The sequence below is a fragment of the Prionailurus viverrinus genome, chromosome B2 (assembly GCF_022837055.1).
Source record: "Prionailurus viverrinus isolate Anna chromosome B2, UM_Priviv_1.0, whole genome shotgun sequence".
Classification (NCBI taxonomy): domain Eukaryota; kingdom Metazoa; phylum Chordata; class Mammalia; order Carnivora; family Felidae; genus Prionailurus; species Prionailurus viverrinus.
This window is the reverse complement of record NC_062565.1, coordinates 107700534-107720139: the sequence shown is the minus strand read 5'-3', so window position 1 is coordinate 107720139 and position 19606 is coordinate 107700534. Positions and strand designations below refer to the sequence as shown.

The 19606-nt window shown below is 37.1% G+C and overlaps 1 protein-coding gene and 1 non-coding gene across 7 annotated transcripts in view; both read left to right on the top strand.

Annotated features, from left to right (window-relative positions):
- Nucleotides 1-7714, top strand: part of FAM184A (family with sequence similarity 184 member A) — a 129492-nt gene extending 121778 nt beyond the window's left edge. For 2 of the 6 annotated variants that reach the window (XM_047859584.1, XM_047859588.1), the window contains exons 15-18: nucleotides 305-422; nucleotides 3027-3131; nucleotides 5567-5802; nucleotides 7369-7714. In XM_047859584.1, the coding sequence (XP_047715540.1) occupies nucleotides 305-422; nucleotides 3027-3131; nucleotides 5567-5802; nucleotides 7369-7450 (541 nt within the window). In that variant the 3' untranslated portion in view covers nucleotides 7451-7714. Of the gene's footprint in view, nucleotides 1-304; nucleotides 423-3026; nucleotides 3132-5161; nucleotides 5803-6637 lie in introns of those variants that run through there. The other 4 variants (XR_007152306.1, XM_047859585.1, XM_047859586.1 and 1 more) reach the window with 4 other exon arrangements.
- LOC125166969 (U6 spliceosomal RNA) lies at nucleotides 2460-2566 on the top strand. Its single transcript, XR_007152647.1, has one exon. It is a non-coding gene; the product is annotated as a U6 spliceosomal RNA (small nuclear RNA).
- Nucleotides 7715-19606: the final 11892 nt, after the last annotated feature.

Genomic DNA, 19606 nt, shown 5'->3' with positions numbered 1-19606 from the left:
CCTCACCTCATCCCACACACTGTTGAATGACTTACAATGAGTGAATTCTTCCAAAAGTAACCTGCCAAGTCTTTAATAAACATCATCTACCCTGTAGAGCCTTTAATAAGGCTATTTAATAAGCTATTTTAGCTTTAATAGCTTTAATAAGCTATTGAGGCAACCATGTTATTCTGAAAAGTTTTAAGGAAAGAAGTTTGGTTTTAAATTTTTTATGTGTTCAGCTGGACTATTTTGAAAACTGCAGGTATTAAAAAGGATGTGTCTGAGTCCTATCAATGAACTAAAGGTTTCTTGTTTTCAGACTAGAAGAAATGGAAGAAAAATATCTAATGAGAGAATCAAAACCAGAAGATATACAGATGATTACAGAATTAAAAGCCATGCTTACAGAAAGAGACCAAGTCATAAAGAAACTAATTGTAAGATTTGCGGGGAGAGGGGGAGGTTGTAACCATGTTAGTAATCAATAGACTGTGGGTTGGCAAAACATGGAAAAGTATTAAGTAATGCTAAGTGAAAATTGAAAGTATAAACTATATGCATTGTGATTGAAAGTTTATTAAAATGTTCATGAATTAAGAAATACAAAGTAATTAAAAATTTTAAATTTGGTATTAGGGTAAAGGGATTGTGCTTTTCAGTATTTTTTAAGAGTCTTTTTTAGGACATATGTTTAAATAATATGTCATTGCCAATGTACAGTTAATATATGTTTGAAGTTATATACAATGTACAGCTAATATACTACATGAACAATATACATATTGTTCATGTAGAATTAGAGTTGGATAGGAAAGAGTCAACACATGCATATGCATCATCCTGTACCGTATACTTCCAGTTAGTCATGTTAACTTACCCTGATCCAAAGGGATATTCCATGGGAAAAGGGTTCCATTTTGTTAGGGTTCTAAGAAAGGCTTCAGGCTCTCTCTTGAGAGTCTCGGTCCAAACTGAGGTGTTAGGGTCTCTGACCAGTCCATCAGGGAAGAAAACACAGATTTAACAATAAATAGACTGCCTTCATTGAAGCTATTATTCTTCAAGAATAAGAAATACACAAATGTTTCATAATTCATGAAACATTTTAGAGTCTTCTGATCCATAATTAAATTATTGTTTTTTACTATCACTAAAAAAGAAAAATCTTTCAGAGTAAAACTAAACATAGAATGCTAATCACTCTATTGGCTCACTGATCTCCTCAACTGAAAACTGTGGACATTAGCATGAAAAGATAGCCTAGAAGCATTTATTTCTGAAGTCCTTTTTCTTTAACTTATCTATGTTAGCATCTAGGAAAGCTATCCTGTTGGCTGGGACTAGAAGTTCCTGCCAAAAGCAGCAGGTCATAGATTGGGGTTCATTATGGAGCCAGGAGCAGACATTGGCAAGATTTCCCAGGCATTGTGAACATGAGCACAGCTCTCATAGATTGCTTTGGTTACATTACATTCCACACATGAAGTTATTAGCAAATATATTAAGTACATTTCATCCATGGTAGAAACAGCTTTTCCAGTTCTTAGTGAGCATACATCACAGATATAGTTGTATTTTATCCTCACAACAGGATAGGTATCAGACTTCAAAGAATAAAACAAACTCAAAGCAACACCTAGTTGGTGACAGACTAGGAATCCAGGTAAGGGTTGTTCTACACGCTTTCCACTATACCCTGATTCTGTGGACTCTGAAGCACGTGGGCTGAGATTAATGATACAAAAGGTAGTGGTAACTAAGAAGGGAATGAAGAATCTAGTTCTACTAGAGCACAGTCCTGCATTTCACACTCATGTATTTATTTCCTAAAGTTTAGTTGTTCAGTTGACATATACTGGTCACGCGAAAGGCAAAGATTTATCTCTATGTACGTCACTGTTTCTCTGGTCAGTGATTACCACTGCAGTAATACAGCTGACCCTTGAATAATGCAGGGGTTAGGGACACCAACTCTGTGCACAGTTGAAAATCCACACATAACTGGATTCCCCCAAAACTGAATTACTAATAGACTACTGTTGACTGGAAGCCCTGCTGATACCAAAGTCAGTTAACACTTATTTTGTATATGTATTATTACTGTATTCTTATAATAAAGTAAGCTAGAAAAGAAAAATATCACTATGAAGATACATTTACAGTACTGTACTGTATTTATAAAAAAAAAATCAGTGTGTAAATGTACCCACACAGTTCAAACCTGTATTATTCAAAAGTCAACTGAACATTGAGGTTTCAGAAAGGAGATTAAGCAAGATGAAATGTATTTGCAGTACTGAAGATAATGCTGTACCAGTATCACCTTTATAGAAACAACAAAACCATGCACACAACTCCATGAATGTAAGTTAAGCATGTTCAAACTGCACAGCCAGCAGTTTGGAATAGAGATGGGACCAAGGAAACCATTTCGATCCAATCTTGAAGGGAAAAGTTATTAAAGGGTACAGAAGGTGCTCGCTTCAGCAGCACATATACTAAAATTGGAACGATACAGAGAAGATTAGCATGGCCCCTGCGCAAGGATGACACGCAAATTCGTGAAGTGTTCCATATTTTAAAAAAATTTTAAAAAAAAGGGTAGAGAAGAGTCTCAAAGCATAGGGTATTGAAAGGTTTTGATAACCATCCCACCAGCAGTCCTTAAGACACTGGCAATCAGATTCAGAAACCTTTGGGGTGCCTGGGTAGCCAAATCGGTTAAGCGTCCAACTTTGGCTCAGGTCACAATCTCACGGTTTGTGAGTGAGCCTCGCGTGGGGCTCTGTGCTGACAGCTCAGAGCCTGGAGCCTGCTTCGGATTCTGTGCCTCCCTCTCTCCTGCCCCTCCCCTGCTCATGCTCGCTCGCTCTCTCTCTCAAAAATAAACATTAAAAAAATTTTTTTTTAATCTTTGATGAACAAGGTATATAAATCTTCAGGTTTTTAGATTAAATTTTGAATGGAATGGCATTTATACATTACAGTTTTAAATTTTCAATAGAAAATGTCTAAGTGACGTTTATAATTCTTTTGCATAGGAGGATAATAAATTTTATCAGCTGGAATTAGTCAATCGAGAAACTAACTTCAACAAAATGTTTAACTCAAGCCCTTCTGTTGGTGTTATTAATCCATTGACTAAGGTATGTGCTGTAAACACCATAAAATAGGGATGTAGTTTAAAACTTGCTTAAAAATTTTTAATATTTAGAGCAGCATAGGATAAAGCTTACAAACAATGTTTTCAATTTAATATTTAGGACTGAAATCTATGAATTCTTTATGTATACATTTTCACTGAACGAGGCTAATATTTTTGTTGAGAATTCTTATTCCTTAAAACATTTTATTAATTATAAACCCTTGGTTTCTACCATTTTGTTTTTCGTATCTCCAAAGAAAACTAACTTTTAAATCTCCTCAGGATAATTTCTTGTCATTTTCTTGGTGTTCACTATTCTCTGTGGGATCCTAAAGGTACTCCAGCCCTGTATACACAACAGCTCTCCCTAACGTAAAGCCTAAGGCCTGCCATCTTAATGGACGTTGCATTGGACATGTATTTTGTTGCCTACCAGTCTTTGGAAAAAGGCTTTACTTCTCTCAGTCTTAGGACCTCTCATGACAATTAAAATTGAAGATGACCCATTTTTTTGGGCCATCTTTGTTACTCTCTTAGGACAGATAGAAGAGCCTTGTAGACAAATGAGATGGACATGGCTAAGTCTTACACATCTTTGTACCCCAGCTTCCTATGGCTCCCCTCATAGTGCTTTGGGTATAGTAGGTAATCAATAAATACTTGTTCAGTTGCAAACTTCATCACATATTCTATAAGCTACCACAGGAAAGTGAATAAAGCAAATAAGAATAAATAATTATATTGGCTTCACAGGAACTTCTATATCTTCTGGAAGACATCAGTAATAGAAATAAAGTACTAGTGGTAAAGCTGTCTTTTGATTCAGATTTAATTAATTTGCCCATCATGCCTAATTTCTATTAGGCCCTTAGCCAGAAACTTTTGCTTTCAAAGCTCATAAGAACTTCTCTGTTAAGAACATGGGATTCTATCCTTCCTTCACAAGTTAAAGTGCTCCAAACTTTAAACTTAAACCTTTAACATAGAGTGACTTAAATGTTTTATGAAACAGAATGACTAAAGTAGGGAGGCATATAGCTTCAGAGCCTAAAATACTGCCTGGCACATTGAAGGTTCTCAGTAAATAATTGGTGAATGAATTAATACAGTTAGTTTCAGTTTTTAAATCCATAATTTAGAATGAAATAAGCTTTCAATTAGAGAGCAAGATTATGAGACTTGCTGAAACAAGATAATAAAAAGGAAAATATTTCTAATATATTTTGTGGAATTACAGTTTTAGCTATAAAACCATTACCGTAGAACTTTATAATAATACTTTTATAATAACACCAATAACACTTTTATAATAACAATATTTTTTATTTCTTCAAATAGTAACCTTAAATGGGTTTATTTAATGCCCTCTGGTGACCAGAACAAGAAAATGCACACAATACATCTTTGTTAATTTTTGAATGACTTCACCTTTCACTAATATTGTGATTCTAGAAGATATCCTTTCTTTTTTCAGTTATGCTAAAGACTCTTTGTCAGAGACTCCATGACTGACAGAATATGACGGAGGGCAATCTGTAGATAGCAAGTATATTACTTTGTAAATAAAGGAAAAAGGCCAATTAGCCTTTTTTTTTTAAACACTCGAGTCATTTTGCAGAAAAATATTTCATAAATTTAACTAGTACACATTTAGTAAAAGATGGGAGTATTAAAAATATCTTGCAACTTGTGAATTTTTATTCTGCACAGCAAGATGAGTGCGAATAAAATAGAGACTTAAGTTAATGATTTGTAAACTGATAGGTTTTGATACTCTGTGATTATATTCCTCTTGCTATCTGATTTTAAAGACCAACTAGAAAATAAAAAAAGATGGATCACTTTTGTTTTATATCCTTTAAATGCCTTTAAAAGATTATGAGCCAATTAGTGATACTACCAACTGGGAAATGAGATTTAATTATGCAGACTTAATTTTCTCTTGTAAGGCAGCTTTGGGTCTCAAGTGGGAATGTGGAATATGTCTCAAACTACTGTGCCAAGTATTTTTTCACTTCCTCTTTTTTCCAGACAAGGACTGCCTCCCTTTGACAGAAGGCTAAAGTTCACGGACATCTCTTTAAAACTGTTTAACTTTATACCTTCTTCTCCTAATTTGAGCCCAAATCCGTTTAGCCTTGTGGTATCTTCAAGACCTGCTCCTTCCCCATTTCCTCACAGTATTCTTTACCCTTTGGCATTCTTTCCATCTCCTCCCCTCCCCATGAACACCAATCCTCATTCTTTTCTGGCCCAGGAGCATGTCTGTCTGTGAGGATTCCATGTAGATAAAGAACACCTCCAAGGATCCCCAGACCACACTTTGGGTGACACTGGTTCATTTTAACATCCCAATTTAACGTAAAGCTTCCGAAAATTTTCCATGCCAAATTTATATCTTCTACTATTCCTATTTTCTCATTTGTCCTTATACAGGGACTGTCCTCACATGTATTATTTTTAATGCAGCAAAAGAAGAAGAATGATAAATCACCAACAAACAGGTTTGTGAGTGTTCCCAATCTAAGTGCTCTGGAATCTGGTGGAGTGGGCAACGGACATCCTAACCGCCTGGCTCCCATTCCTAATTCTCCAGTCCACAATACCGAGTTCAACAGCAGCAAACCACTTCCACAGCCAGTGCCACCTAAAGAGCCCAAGACATTTTTGAGGTGAGCCCCGTCTCACCAATGATTTTTTTTCTCTTTTCTTTTTTAACCTGAGAAATTTACCTTCTTACATTGCAGAAATTCACTACTTTAAGGACAGCCTAGGGAAAAAAACATATTACTGTGAAATCTTTTCAAAATATATTTATCACTTCTCTAGAGAACTTCTTTTTGGCTCTTAAGATTTTTTAAAATTTCTTGTCAGTTTTTCTATATACTGAAAGAAGTGCTAATTCTTAATATTTATGGATAATTGCTTCATTTTGAGTATTGTAGCCAATTTTTTCACTAATCATCTTTATTACAGAACTTTAAATTATTTTTTATTTCTGTTATATTTTTTCACTGTCTTGTTTGCCAGGCTTATTTACAAATATATATGCTTACTGCCAAAATAAAATATATCTAAGCTCTGGAAACTTCATGATCTACGTAAGCAAAAAATAAAAAAAATTTTTACCATTGACATTCCAATTTTAAGTTAAACTCGGACTTGATTAAATGCATTCACAAGGAGAATTTGAATGAAACCCAATTGTTTATCCATTAAATAAAGTCAGAAAGTACTGGTTTTTGGTAAATGTTTACCTTACTATTACTGATTCTGTGCTGCTTTAAATTTACTGTTTAACTTATTCCTACTAAATCTCAGCTGTGTCACCAGTAATAGCCTTACAGGTAGACTATCTTTTTCTAGGGTAAGTGATTACATAGTTAATGACACATTATTTTAAAGAGAAAAAAATAGCAAGAATGAAAATAGTCAAATACGTTTTGAATGTGTCTCCTGCTAAATATTTTGTGTTGCTTATTTTCCCTTGTGCATGGGTATGTTCAGGTATCAGTAAGATGCATGTGCATGAGCTCAAGGAACATGACTACTGGAGTTTCCATTACACATTGTTGCGTGCCTTGTAATTTCCCCCAAAGACGGTAGGGATTCTTTTATTTTCTCAACTAGCCCAAAGACTCTTTAGTTAGAATTAAGTATAAATTTGAACTTTGAAGATGGAGGGGAAACTGGCTTCTGAATGGTACTCCTTTCCCCCTAGAGTATTTGCTTATGGAATTATGATAGTTCAATATAAATATACATGTAGTAAAAATACTGTACCATGGCTTAGTTACTTAAGTTAGTTATATTTGAGGACACATCTGTAAAAACCAAATGCTTCTGTCAGATTCTGAAATTTTAATTAGCTAGAAGAAAAGGTGCTGAAAAAGAGGAATGTTATCTTATTCTTATTTCTGACAATTCCTCCTGAATTTTCTTTATTCAAAGAAGGTGACATTATTTTTCTCAACTGTCTGGATTTTGGGGGGTTTTTTGTAATTTTTTGTAATTGTTTTGATGTGGCTCCTCCTTAACTGACTTCCTCTGGGCTGCTGATGCACTCTCACACTCTCATGGAGTGGAGAACCCAATCTAGTGTAGAGGGGTCTACAAAACACATCTAATGCAGGGAACCACTTGTGGTCATCTACACTGGTGTTTTTTTGTGCTTTTCCCTTCGTTTTGCAAAACAGCTTAATGCTGGGTTACATGTCTCTCTTTTTTTATGAATTCAGTCCTCCTCAGAGTGAAGCTTCCCCGGTGGCTTCTCCCGATCCCCAGCGCCAGGAGTGGTTTGCCCGGTACTTCACGTTCTGAAAGAGTAGTGTTGGCAACAGCTCTGTGTGGACTGTTCCTAAGAGCATGACCTTATACAGACCATTATGTGAACAGGCTTTCCTATGTCAGACACTGTGAATGAGAAAGTATTTGTCTCTCCAATTTGCAAATACACTATTTCCTGTGATACTTACTGGAATCACTCTACTATATTATGTGTGTAATTATAACAGTTATTTTTATTTGAGATGGAAGAGTCTTTAACCTTTGTAATTACTGCATAATAAATTTTGTTAGAACAAACAGTGCTTTTCATTTTTTTCTAGTAAGTTTGAGTTTTTAAGTATTTTTTAATTCTAGGTAAAACTTACCCAAAAAGTGTTTTCTGAAAAAATTTTTCCTGCATAATAACAAAATATCAAATTATTTGACTTCAATAATCAAAACAAAATCAGGATAGGTAAATCTACTCATTTGTTCCATTACCATGTATAATATAAACTGTGTCCTCTAAATGTACAAGACTATAATGAAAACACTTGTGGAAATTGTAGATTTTCAACTATAGAAAATACTGCTGACTTACTTATAGTGTATTTTACTATTCTGATAGTTGGGGATCTAGAGCTTCTAATACAGTTAGTATCTATGATTAATATTTATGGCCAAAGGCTATTTGGTAGAGACAGTTCTATCGTAATTTGTCTTAGGAATTAGTTTGTTACTGACACATGGACTCAACTACTACTCAACAACTGGAGTGCCAAATTTAGTTGATTAAGAATGTAGATTTTAGAAAAATCTGGGTGAACAAGATAAATACAAATACCTGGTCTATGAATGATTGTAACAACAACAAAGACCAATTTTTTAAATGGTTCCTATGTGTCAGACACTTTGCTCAGGGGCAGTAGAAAGATCATGTTATTTAATCTTCACCAAATCTTCAAGAAACAAACCACTGTGTATGAGTGTGCACAGTTGGCATGTTCTTATAAGTTATCCTGGAAAAAAAAGTTTATATAAAATACTTGCTCTGAATTTTTTTCTTCAACTGAGAATAAATTTTCTAAGAAAAGTGGTTAATGCTTATTTCAGAAAACAAATCTAGTTATAAGCACTTATTCCCATACCTAACTTGTATATATCTGCTATTTGGAGATTATTTACCAAGGAACTGATGATTAGTACTCATGCAGGTGACTGTGCAGGACACAGATATACAGAGATGATGAACATCTGTTCTCAAAGAGCTAACCATATACTTGCTGAAATAGCCAAGGACCACTTTTTCTTTTTTAAGCAACCTCAGAAGGCACACAAATAAGATTTATGGAGTGTACCATGAGAACAGAGAGGAGGAAGTTATCGATTCTACCTAAATAGTGACATGGAAAGCTTGACATGGAAATGGTACCCAGCTGTAATACTGAAAGATGAGTAAGAATTAACCAGACCTGGGACGGGGTTGTTTCACATACAAACTAGAGCAAGTGTCAAGAAAGAACAGGCCAGCTACATCCAGAGAATTAAGTGCAATCCTATGGGTCCAATGTGTAAGGGCTAGAGAACATGGCATAAGAGAGCAACCATTCCTTGAGCATCTAGCCTTTTATTAGAATTCAACATTTTTAATTAACAACTCAAATGAAAAACACAAGCATACAACTAGTAAAGGTTAAAACCTGTGCTCTTTCCATTGTGCTACAAAGGGCCTGAAATGCTTAGTAAGGAATTCAACTCAATCCTCTAGAATCTTGAGCATGTAATAAATAGCATGATTTGATTTAGAATTTTAAATTGCCATACTGGCTGCAAAAAAAAAAAGAAAAAAGACCTACATATATGTTGCCTACAAGAGACTCACTTTAGACCTAAAAACACATACAGACAATGAAAGTGAAAGGATGGAAAAAGATATCCCATACAAATAAAAACAAAGATGAGAGTAGCAATACATCTATCAAACAATAGACTTTAAAACAAAGACTGTAACAAGAGATTTAAAAAAAAAAGGACATTACATAATGATAAAGGAATCAATCCAGCAAAACACAATAATTGTACATATCTAAGCACCCAACATTGGAGCCCTTAAACCATAAGGCAAATATTAACAGACATAAAGGGAAAAATTGACAGTATAGCATGGGAATTTAACACCCCACTTATATCAATGAATACATTATCCAGACAGAAAATCAATATGGAAACAGTGTCTTTAAATTACACATTAGATCAGATAGACTCAACAGACATATACAGTACATTCCATTCCAAAACATCAGAAGACACATTCTTTTCAAGGGCACATGGAACATTCTCCAGGACAGATCACATGTTAGGCCACAAAACAAATCGCAATTAGTTTAAAAAGATTAGAATCTTATCATGCATCTTTTCTGGCCACAACAATATGGAACTAGAAGTTAAACACAAGACCAAAAAAAAAAAAAAAACTAGAAAAAAACAAAAACACATGGATGCTAAACAACATGCTGCTAAACAGCCAATGGCTCAACAAAGAAACGAAAGAGGAAATAAAAAAATACATGGAGACAAACGAACACGAAAATTCAATGGTCCAAAATCTTTGGGTTGCATCAAAAGCAGTTCCAAGAGAAATTTAGAGCAATACAGGCTTAACTGCAGAAACAAATAATAGTCTTAATCTCACACCTAAAGGAACTAGAAAAAGAAGAAGAAAAGCAAAGGTTAAGAGAAGGAAGCAAATAATAAAAATCACAGCAGAAATAAATGAAATACAAAGAAGAGACCAATGAAACCAACAATTATAACCCTTTAGCCACATTCATCAAGAAAAAAACGACCCAAGTAAATCCAGTAAGAAAGAAAAAAGAAAGAACTGACACTACAGAAATACAAAGGAGAGTTGCGGCAAGATGGCGGCTTAGGAGGACGCTGGGCTCACCGCACGTCCTGCTGATCACTTAGATTCCATCTACACCTGCCTAAATAACCCAGAAAACCGCCAGAGGATTAGCAGAACAGAGTCGCCGGAGCCAAACGCAGACGAGAGGCCCACAGAAGAGGGTAGGAAGGGCGGCGAGGCGGTGCGCGCTCCACGGACTGGCGGGAGGGAGCCGGGGCGGAGGGGCGGCTCGCCGGCCAAGCAGAGCCCCCGAGTCTGGCTTGCAAAAGCGGAGGGGCCGGGCGGACTGTGTTCCGACAGCAAGCGCGACTTAGCGTCTGGGAGGTCATAAATTAACAGCTCTGCTCGGAAAGCGGGAAGGCTGGAGGACAAAGGGAGGGAGAACTGCTGAGCCCCCTGACAACAGAGCTCAGTTTGGTGGGGAACAAAGGCGCTCGCCAGCGCCATTTCCCCCGCCCATCCCCCAGCCGAAATCCCAAAGGGAACCGGTTCCTGCCAGGGAACTTGCTCCGCGCAAACACCCAACTCTGCGCTTCGGCGGAGCCAAACCTCCCGCAGCGGATCTGACTCCCTCCCGCTGCCACAGGGCCCCTCCTGAAGTGGATCACCTAAGGAGAAGCGATCTAAGCCTGCCCCTCCTGCCCCCGAGCACCTTGCCTACCCACCCCAGCTAATACGCCAGATCCCCAGCATCACAAGCCTGGCGGGTGCAAGTAGCCCAGACGAGCCACACCACCCCACAGTGAATCCCACCCCTAGGAGAGGGGAAGAGAAGGCACACACCAGTCTGACTGTGGCCCCAGCAGTGGGCTGGGGGCAGACATCAGGTCTGACTGCGGCCCCGCCCACCAACTCCAGTTATACACCACAGCACAGGGGAAGTGCCCTGCAGGTCCTCACCACGCCAGGGACTATCCAAAATGACCAAGCGGAAGAACTCCCCTCAGAAGAATCTCCAGGAAATAACAACAGCTAATGAGCTGATCAAAAAGGATTTAAATAATATAACAGAAAGTGAATTTAGAATAATAGTCATAAAATTAATCGCTGGGCTTGAAAACAGTATACAGGACAGCAGAGAATCTCTTGCTACAGAGATCAAGGGACTAAGGAACAGTCACGAGGAGCTGAAAAACGCTTTAAACGAAATACATAACAAAATGGAAACCACCACAGCTCAGCTTGAAGAGGCAGAGGAGAGAATAGGTGAACTAGAAGATAAAGTTAAGGAAAAAGAGGAAGCTGAGAAAAAGATAAAAAAATCCAGGAGTATGAGGGGAAAATTAGAGAATTAAGTGATACACTAAAAAGAAATAATATACGCATAATTGGTATCCCAGAGGAGGAAGAGAGAGGGAAAGGTGCTGAAGGGGTACTTGAAGAAATCATAGCTGAGAACTTCCCTGAACTGGGGAAGGAAAAAGGCATTGAAATCCAAGAGGCACAGAGAACTCCCCTCAGACGTAACTTGAATCGATCTTCTGCACGACATATCATAGTGAAACTGGCAAAATACAAGGATAAAGAGAAAATTCTGAAAGCAGCAAGGGGTAAACGTGCCCTCACATATAAAGGGAGACCTATAAGACTCGTGACTGATCTCTCTTTTGAAACTTGGCAGGCCAGAAAGAATTGGCACGAGATTTTCAGGGTGCTAGACAGAAAAAATATGCAGCCAAGAATCCTTTATCCAGCAAGTCTGTCATTTAGAATAGAAGGAGAGATAAAGGTCTTCCCAAACAAACAAAAACTGAAGGAATTTGTCACCACTAAACCAGCCCTACAAGAGATCCTAAGGGGGACCCTGTGAGACAAAGTCCCAGAGACATCACTATAAGCATAAAACATACAGACATCACAATGACTCTAAACCCGTATCTTTCTATAATAACACTGAATGTAAATGGATTAAATGCGCCAACCAAAAGACATAGGGTATCAGAATGGATAAAAAAACAAGACCCATCTATTTGCTGTCTACAAGAGACTCATTTTAGACCTGAGGACACCTTTAGATTGAGAGTGAGGGGATGGAGAACTATTTATCATGCGACTGGAAGCCAAAAGAAAGCTGGAGTAGCCATACTTATATCAGACAAACTAGACTTTAAATTAAAGGCTGTAACAAGAGATGAAGAAGGACATTATATAATAGTTACAGGGTCTATCCATCAGGAAGAGCTAACAATTATCAATGTCTATGCACCAAATACCGGAGCCCCCAAATATATAAAACAATTACTCATAAACATAAGCAACCTTATTGATAAGAATGTGGTAATTGCAGGGGACTTTAATACACCACTTACAGAAATGGATAGATCATCTAGACACATGGTCAATAAAGAAACAAGGGCCCTGAATGAGACATTGGATCAGATGGACTTGACAGATATATTTAGAACTCTGCATCCCAAAGCAACAGAATATACTTTCTTCTCAAGTGCACATGGAACATTCTCCAAGATAGATCATATACTGGGTCACAAAACAGCCCTTCATAAGTTTACAAGAATTGAAATTATACCATGCTTACTTTCAGACCACAATGCTATGAAGCTTGAAATCAACCACAGAAAAAAGTCTGGAAAACCTCCAAAAGCATGGAGGTTAAAGAACACCCTACTAACGAATGAGTGGGTCAACCAGGCAATTAGAGAAGAAATTAAAAAATATATGGAAACAAACGAAAATGAAAATACAACAATCCAAACGCTTTGGGATGCAGCAAAGGCAGTCCTGAGAGGAAAATACATTGCAATCCAGGCCTATCTCAAGAAACAAGAAAAATCCCAAATACAAAATCTAACAGCACACCTAAAGGAACTAGAAGCAGAACAGCAAAGGCAGCCTAAGCCCAGCAGAAGAAGAGAAATAATAAAGATCAGAGCAGAAATAAACAATATAGAAACTAAAAAAACTGTAGAGCAGATCAACGAAACCAAGAGTTGGTTTTTTGAAAAAATAAACAAAATTGACAAACCTCTAGCCAGGCTTCTCAAAAAGAAAAGGGAGATGACCCAAATAGATAAAATCATGAATGAAAATGGAATTATTACAACCAATCCCTCAGAGATACAAACAATGATCAGGGAATACTATGAAAAATTATATGCCAACAAATTGGACAACCTGGAAGAAATGGACAAATTCCTGAACACCCACACTCTTCCAAAACTCAATCAGGAGGAAATAGAAAGCTTGAACAGACCCATAACCAGCGAAGAAATTGAATCGGTTATCAAAAATCTCCCAACAAATAAGAGTCCAGGACCAGATGGCTTCCCAGGGGAGTTCTACCAGACGTTTAAAGCAGAGATAATACCTATCCTTCTCAAGCTATTCCAAGAAATAGAAAGGGAAGGAAAACTTCCAGACTCATTCTATGAAGCCAGTATTACTTTGATTCCTAAACCAGACAGAGACCCAGTAAAAAAAGAGAACTACAGGCCAATATCCCTGATGAATATGGATGCAAAAATTCTCAATAAGATACTAGCAAATCGAATTCAACAGCATATAAAAAGAATTATTCACCATGATCAAGTGGGATTCATTCCTGGGATGCAGGGCTGGTTCAACATTCGCAAATCAATCAACGTGATACATCACATTAACAAAAAAAGAGAGAAGAACCATATGATCCTGTCAATCGATGCAGAAAAGGCCTTCGACAAAATCCAGCACCCTTTCTTAATAAAAACCCTTGAGAAAGTCGGGATAGAAGGAACATACTTAAAGATCATAAAAGCCATTTATGAAAAGCCCACAGCTAACATCATCCTCAACGGGGAAAAACTGAAAGCTTTTTCCCTGAGATCAGGAACACGACAAGGATGCCCACTCTCACCGCTGCTGTTTAACATAGTGCTGGAAGTTCTAGCATCAGCAATCAGACAACAAAAGGAAATCAAAGGCATCAAAATTGGCAAAGATGAAGTCAAGCTTTCGCTTTTTGCAGATGACATGATATTATACATGGAAAATCCGATAGACTCCACCAAAAGTCTGCTAGAACTGATACAGGAATTCAGCAAAGTTGCAGGCTACAAAATCAATGTACAGAAATCAGTTGCATTCTTATACACTAACAATGAAGCAACATAAAGACAAATAAAGAAACTGATCCCATTCACAATTGCACCAAGAAGCATAAAATACCTAGGAATAAATCTAACCAAAGATGTAAAGGATCTGTATGCTGAAAACTATAGAAAGCTTATGAAGGAAATTGAAGAAGATTTAAAGAAATGGAAAGACATTCCGTGCTCATGGATTGGAAGAATAAATATTGTCAAAATGTCAATACTACCCAAAGCTATCTACACATTCAATGCAATCCCAATCAAAATTGCACCAGCATTCTTCTCGAAACTAGAACAAGCAATCCTAAAATTCATATGGAACCACAAAAGGCCCCGAATAGCCAAAGGAATTTTGAAGAAGAAGACCAAAGCAGGAGGCATCACAATCCCAGACTTTAGCCTCTACTACAAAGCTGTCATCATCAAGACAGCATGGTATTGGCACCAAAACAGACACATAGACCAATGGAATAGAATAGAAACCCCAGAACTAGACCCACAAACGTATGGCCAACTCATCTTTGACAAAGCAGGAAAGAACATCCAATGGAAAAAAGACAGCCTCTTTAACAAATGGTGCTGGGAGAACTGGACAGCAACATGCAGAAGGTTGAAACTAGACCACTTTCTCACACCATTCACAAAAATAAACTCAAAATGGATAAAGGACCTAAATGGGAGACAGGAAACCATCAAAACCTTAGGGGAGAAAGCAGGAAAAGACCTCTCTGACCTCAGCCGTAGCAATCTCTTCCTCGACACATCCCCAAAGGCAAGGGAATTAAAAGCAAAAGTGAATTACTGGGACCTTATGAAGATAAAAAGCTTCTGCACAGCCAAGGAAACAACCAACAAAACTAAAAGGCAACCAACGGAATGGGAAAAGATATTCGCAAATGACATATCGGACAAAGGGCTAGTATCCAAAATCTATAAAGAGCTCACCAAACTCCACACCCAAAAAACAAATAACCCAGTGAAGAAATGGGCAGAAAACATGAATAGACACTTCTCTAAAGAAGACATCCGGATGGCCAACAGGCACATGAAAAGATGTTCAGCGTCGCTCCTTATCAGGGAAATACAAATCAAAACCACACTCAGGTATCACCTCACGCCAGTCAGAGTGGCCAAAATGAACAAATCAGGAGACTGTAGATGCTGGAGAGGATGTGGAGAAACGGGAACCCTCTTGCACTGTTGGTGGGAATGCAAATTGGTGCAGCCGCTCTGGAAAGCAGTGTGGAGGTTCCTCAGAAAATTAAAAATAGACCTACCCTATGACCCAGCAATAGCACTGCTAGGAATTTATCCAAGGGATACAGGAGCACTGATGCATAGGGCCACTTGTACCCCAATGTTCATAGCAGCACTCTCAACAATAGCCAAATTATGGAAAGAGCCTAAATGTCCATCAACTGATGAATGGATAAAGAAATTGTGGTTTATATACACAATGGAATATTACGTGGCAATGAGAAAAAATGAAATATGGCCTTTTGTAGCAACGTGGATGGAACTGGAGAGTGTGATGCTAAGTGAAATAAGCCATACAGAGAAAGACAGATACCATATGTTTTCACTCTTATGTGGATCCTGAGAAACTGAACAGGAACCCATGGGGGAGGGGAAGGAAAAAAAAAAAAGAGGTTAGAATGGGAGAGAGCCAAAGCATAAGAGAGTCTTAAAAACTGAGAACAAACTGAGGGTTGATGGGGGGTGGGAGGGAGGAGAGGGTGGGTGATGGGTATTGAGGAGGGCACCTTTTGGGATGAGCACTGGGTGTTGTATGGAAACCAATTTGTCAATAAATTTCAGAAAAAAAAAAAAAGAAATACAAAGGATTGTGAGAAAATTATATGAAAAATTCTTTGCCAAATTAGATACCCTAGAAGAAATGGATTAATTCTAGAAACATATAACATTTCAAAACTGAACCAGGAATAGAAAATTGAAACAGACCAACTACCAGTAACAAAATTGACCAGTAATCAAAAATTCTCAACAAATAAAAATCCAGGATTAGCTTCACAGGTGAATTCTACCAAACATTTAAAGAAGAGTTAATACCTATTCTGAAAAAAAAAAAAAAAAAAAAAAGGAAGCAAAGATTCCAAATACATTCTATACGGCTAGCATTACCCTGATACCAAAACTGTATAAAGATACTCCAAAATAAAACTACAGGCCAATATCTCTGATGAACACAGGTGCAAAAATCCACAACAAAATACGAACAAACCAAACTCAACATGACATTAAAAAAAATCATACAGCATGATTAAATGGGATTTATTCCAAGAATGCTAGGGTAGTTCAACCTAGCAAATCAATCAACATGATATATGACATTAACAAAGCAAAGGATAAAAATCATGTCAACAATAGGTACAGAAAAACCATTTGACAAAGTACAATATCCATTCATGACAAAATCTCCCAACAAAGTAGGTTTAGAGGGAACATACCTCAACATAATAAAGGCCATTTATGAAAAACCCACAGTTAACATCATACTTAATGATGAAAAACAGATTTTTCCCTAAGGTTAGGAATAAGACAAGGATGTCCACTCTCACCACTTTTATTGAATATAGTATTGGAAGTCATAGCCACAGCAATCAAACAAGAAATAAAAGGCATACAGTTTGCTAAGGAAGAAATAAAACTCACTATTTGCAGATGACATACTATACATAGAAAACCCTAAAGACACCAACAAAAACAGAATAATTGAATTCAGCAAACTTGTAGGATACAAAATCAATACAAATAAGTCAGTTGTGTTTCTACACACTAATAAGTAGCAGAAACAGAAATTAAGAAAATCCCATTTACAATAGCACCAAAAAGAATAAAATAGGGGTGCCTGGCTGGCTCAGTTGATAGAGTATGTGACTCTTGATCTTGGGATTGTGGGCTTGAACCCCACATTCAATGTAGAGATTACTTAGAAATAAAATCTTAAAAAGAACACCTAGGAATAATCTTAAGGAGGTTAGTTAGAAAGAACTCTGAAAACTAAAACATTCATGAATGAAATTGAAAATGACACAAACAAATGGAAAGATATTCCATGCTCATGAATTAGAAGAATATTGTTTAGGAGTGCCTGGGCGGCTCAGTCAGTTAAGCATCTGACTTCGGCTCAGGTCATGATCTCACAGTTTGTGAGTTCGAGCCCCAAATGGGACTTTCTGCTGACAGCTCAGAACCTTGAGCCTGCTTCAAATTCTGTGTCTCCCTCTCTCTCTGCCCCTCCCTCCCTCCCTCCCCCTTCCTCTCTCTCTCTTTCAGAAATAAACATTAAAAAATATTTGTAAAAAAGAATATTGTTTAAATGTACACAAAAACAATTACAGATTCAATGCAAGATAGCAATAGCATTTTTCACAGATCAGGAACATACAATACTAAAATTTGTATGAAATCACAAAAGACCCAAATAGCCAAAGTAATCTTGAAAAAGAACAAGAAAGGTGGACGTATCACAATCCCAGATTTCAAGATATACTACAAAGCTGTAGTAATCAAAACACTATGGTACTAGCACAAAAACAAAGAGATCAATGGAACAGACTAGAGAGTCCAGAAATAAGTCCATGCTTTATGGTCAATTAATCAATGAAAAGGCAGGCAGGAATATACAGTGAGGAAATGAAACCTCCTTCAATAAACGGTGTTGGGAATACTGGACAGCTACATACATACAGAAGAATGAATCTCGACCACTTTCTTACACCTTATAAGAAAATAAACTCAAAATGGATTTAAGACCTAAATGTAATAAGACCTGAGGCCATAAAACTCCTAGAAGAAAACATAGGCAATAACTGACATCAGACTTAGCAACATTTTTCTAGATCTGTCTCCTCAGGAAAGGGAAGCAAAAGCAAAAATAAACTATTGGGATTAAAAAAGCCTTCGCACAGCAAAGGAAACGATCGAGAACACAAAAAGGCAACCTACTGAATGGGAGAAGATATTTGAAAATGACATATCCAATAAGAGGTTAACATCCAAAATAAATAACTTGTACAACTCCAAAAACGCCACAAATTATCTGATTAAAAATGGGCAGAGAACCTGAATAGACATTTTTCCAAAGAAGACATACAGATGAACAACGGACACATAAAAAGATGTTCAGTATCACTAATCACCAGGGAAATGCAAATCAAAACCACCAGGAGATATTACCTCACACAAGTCAAAAAGACAAGAAACAATTGTTGGTGAGTGTATGGAAAAAAAGGAAACCCTTGTGCACTGTTGATGGAGATGTGAATTGCTGCAGCCACTACTGAAACAGCATGGAGGATCCTCAAAAAATAAAGAACAAAACTATCATATGATCCCATAATTTTACTACGGGGTATTTACCCAAAGAAAACAAAAACACTAATTAAAAAAGATCTATGCACTCCTATGTTTAATGCAGCATTTTTTACAATGGCCAAGATATGAAAGCAATCTAAATGTCCATGAGTAGATGGAGAGATAAGGAAGATATGATACATATACACATATATACACACAATGGAATAGTACTCAGCCATAAAAAAGAATGAGGTCTTACCATTTGTGACAACATGGATGGACCTAGGAAGGTATCATGCTAAATGAAAGAAGTCAGACAAATACCATATGATTTTGCTTCTATGTGGAATCTAACAAATAAATAAGCAAACCAAAAGCAGAAACAGACCCATAAATACAGAGCACTGATGGCTGCCAGAGGGAGATGGGTGGGAGGATGGGCAAAGTGACAAAGGGAAGGGAAATAGGAGATAGTTTTCTAGTTGTAGAATGATTAAGTCTTGGAGATGAAAGGTACAGCATAGGGAATATAGTCTGGTATTGTAATCCCAGAATATAGTATGTTTATTGTATGGTGACAGATGATAGCTACACACTTGTGGTAAGCATAGCATAATGTACAGACTTGTCAAATCACTATGTTGTATACCTGAAACAATGTAACATTGTGTATCAACTATACACCAATAAAAATATTAGATAAATACTTTCCTTAGAAAACAATAAAAATAAAAAATAGGACTGCATCTCAAAGGAAAGAAGGTCCAGGAAACCTCCGTTGAACGGCCTGTCATTCCTGCAGTGACAATGTTGTCCTTGCTGATCGTATACCTAGAGCCATTATTATGCCACCATGATACTCTGCCAAAGAGGTCCTTCATAGGGTTTGGATTTGCC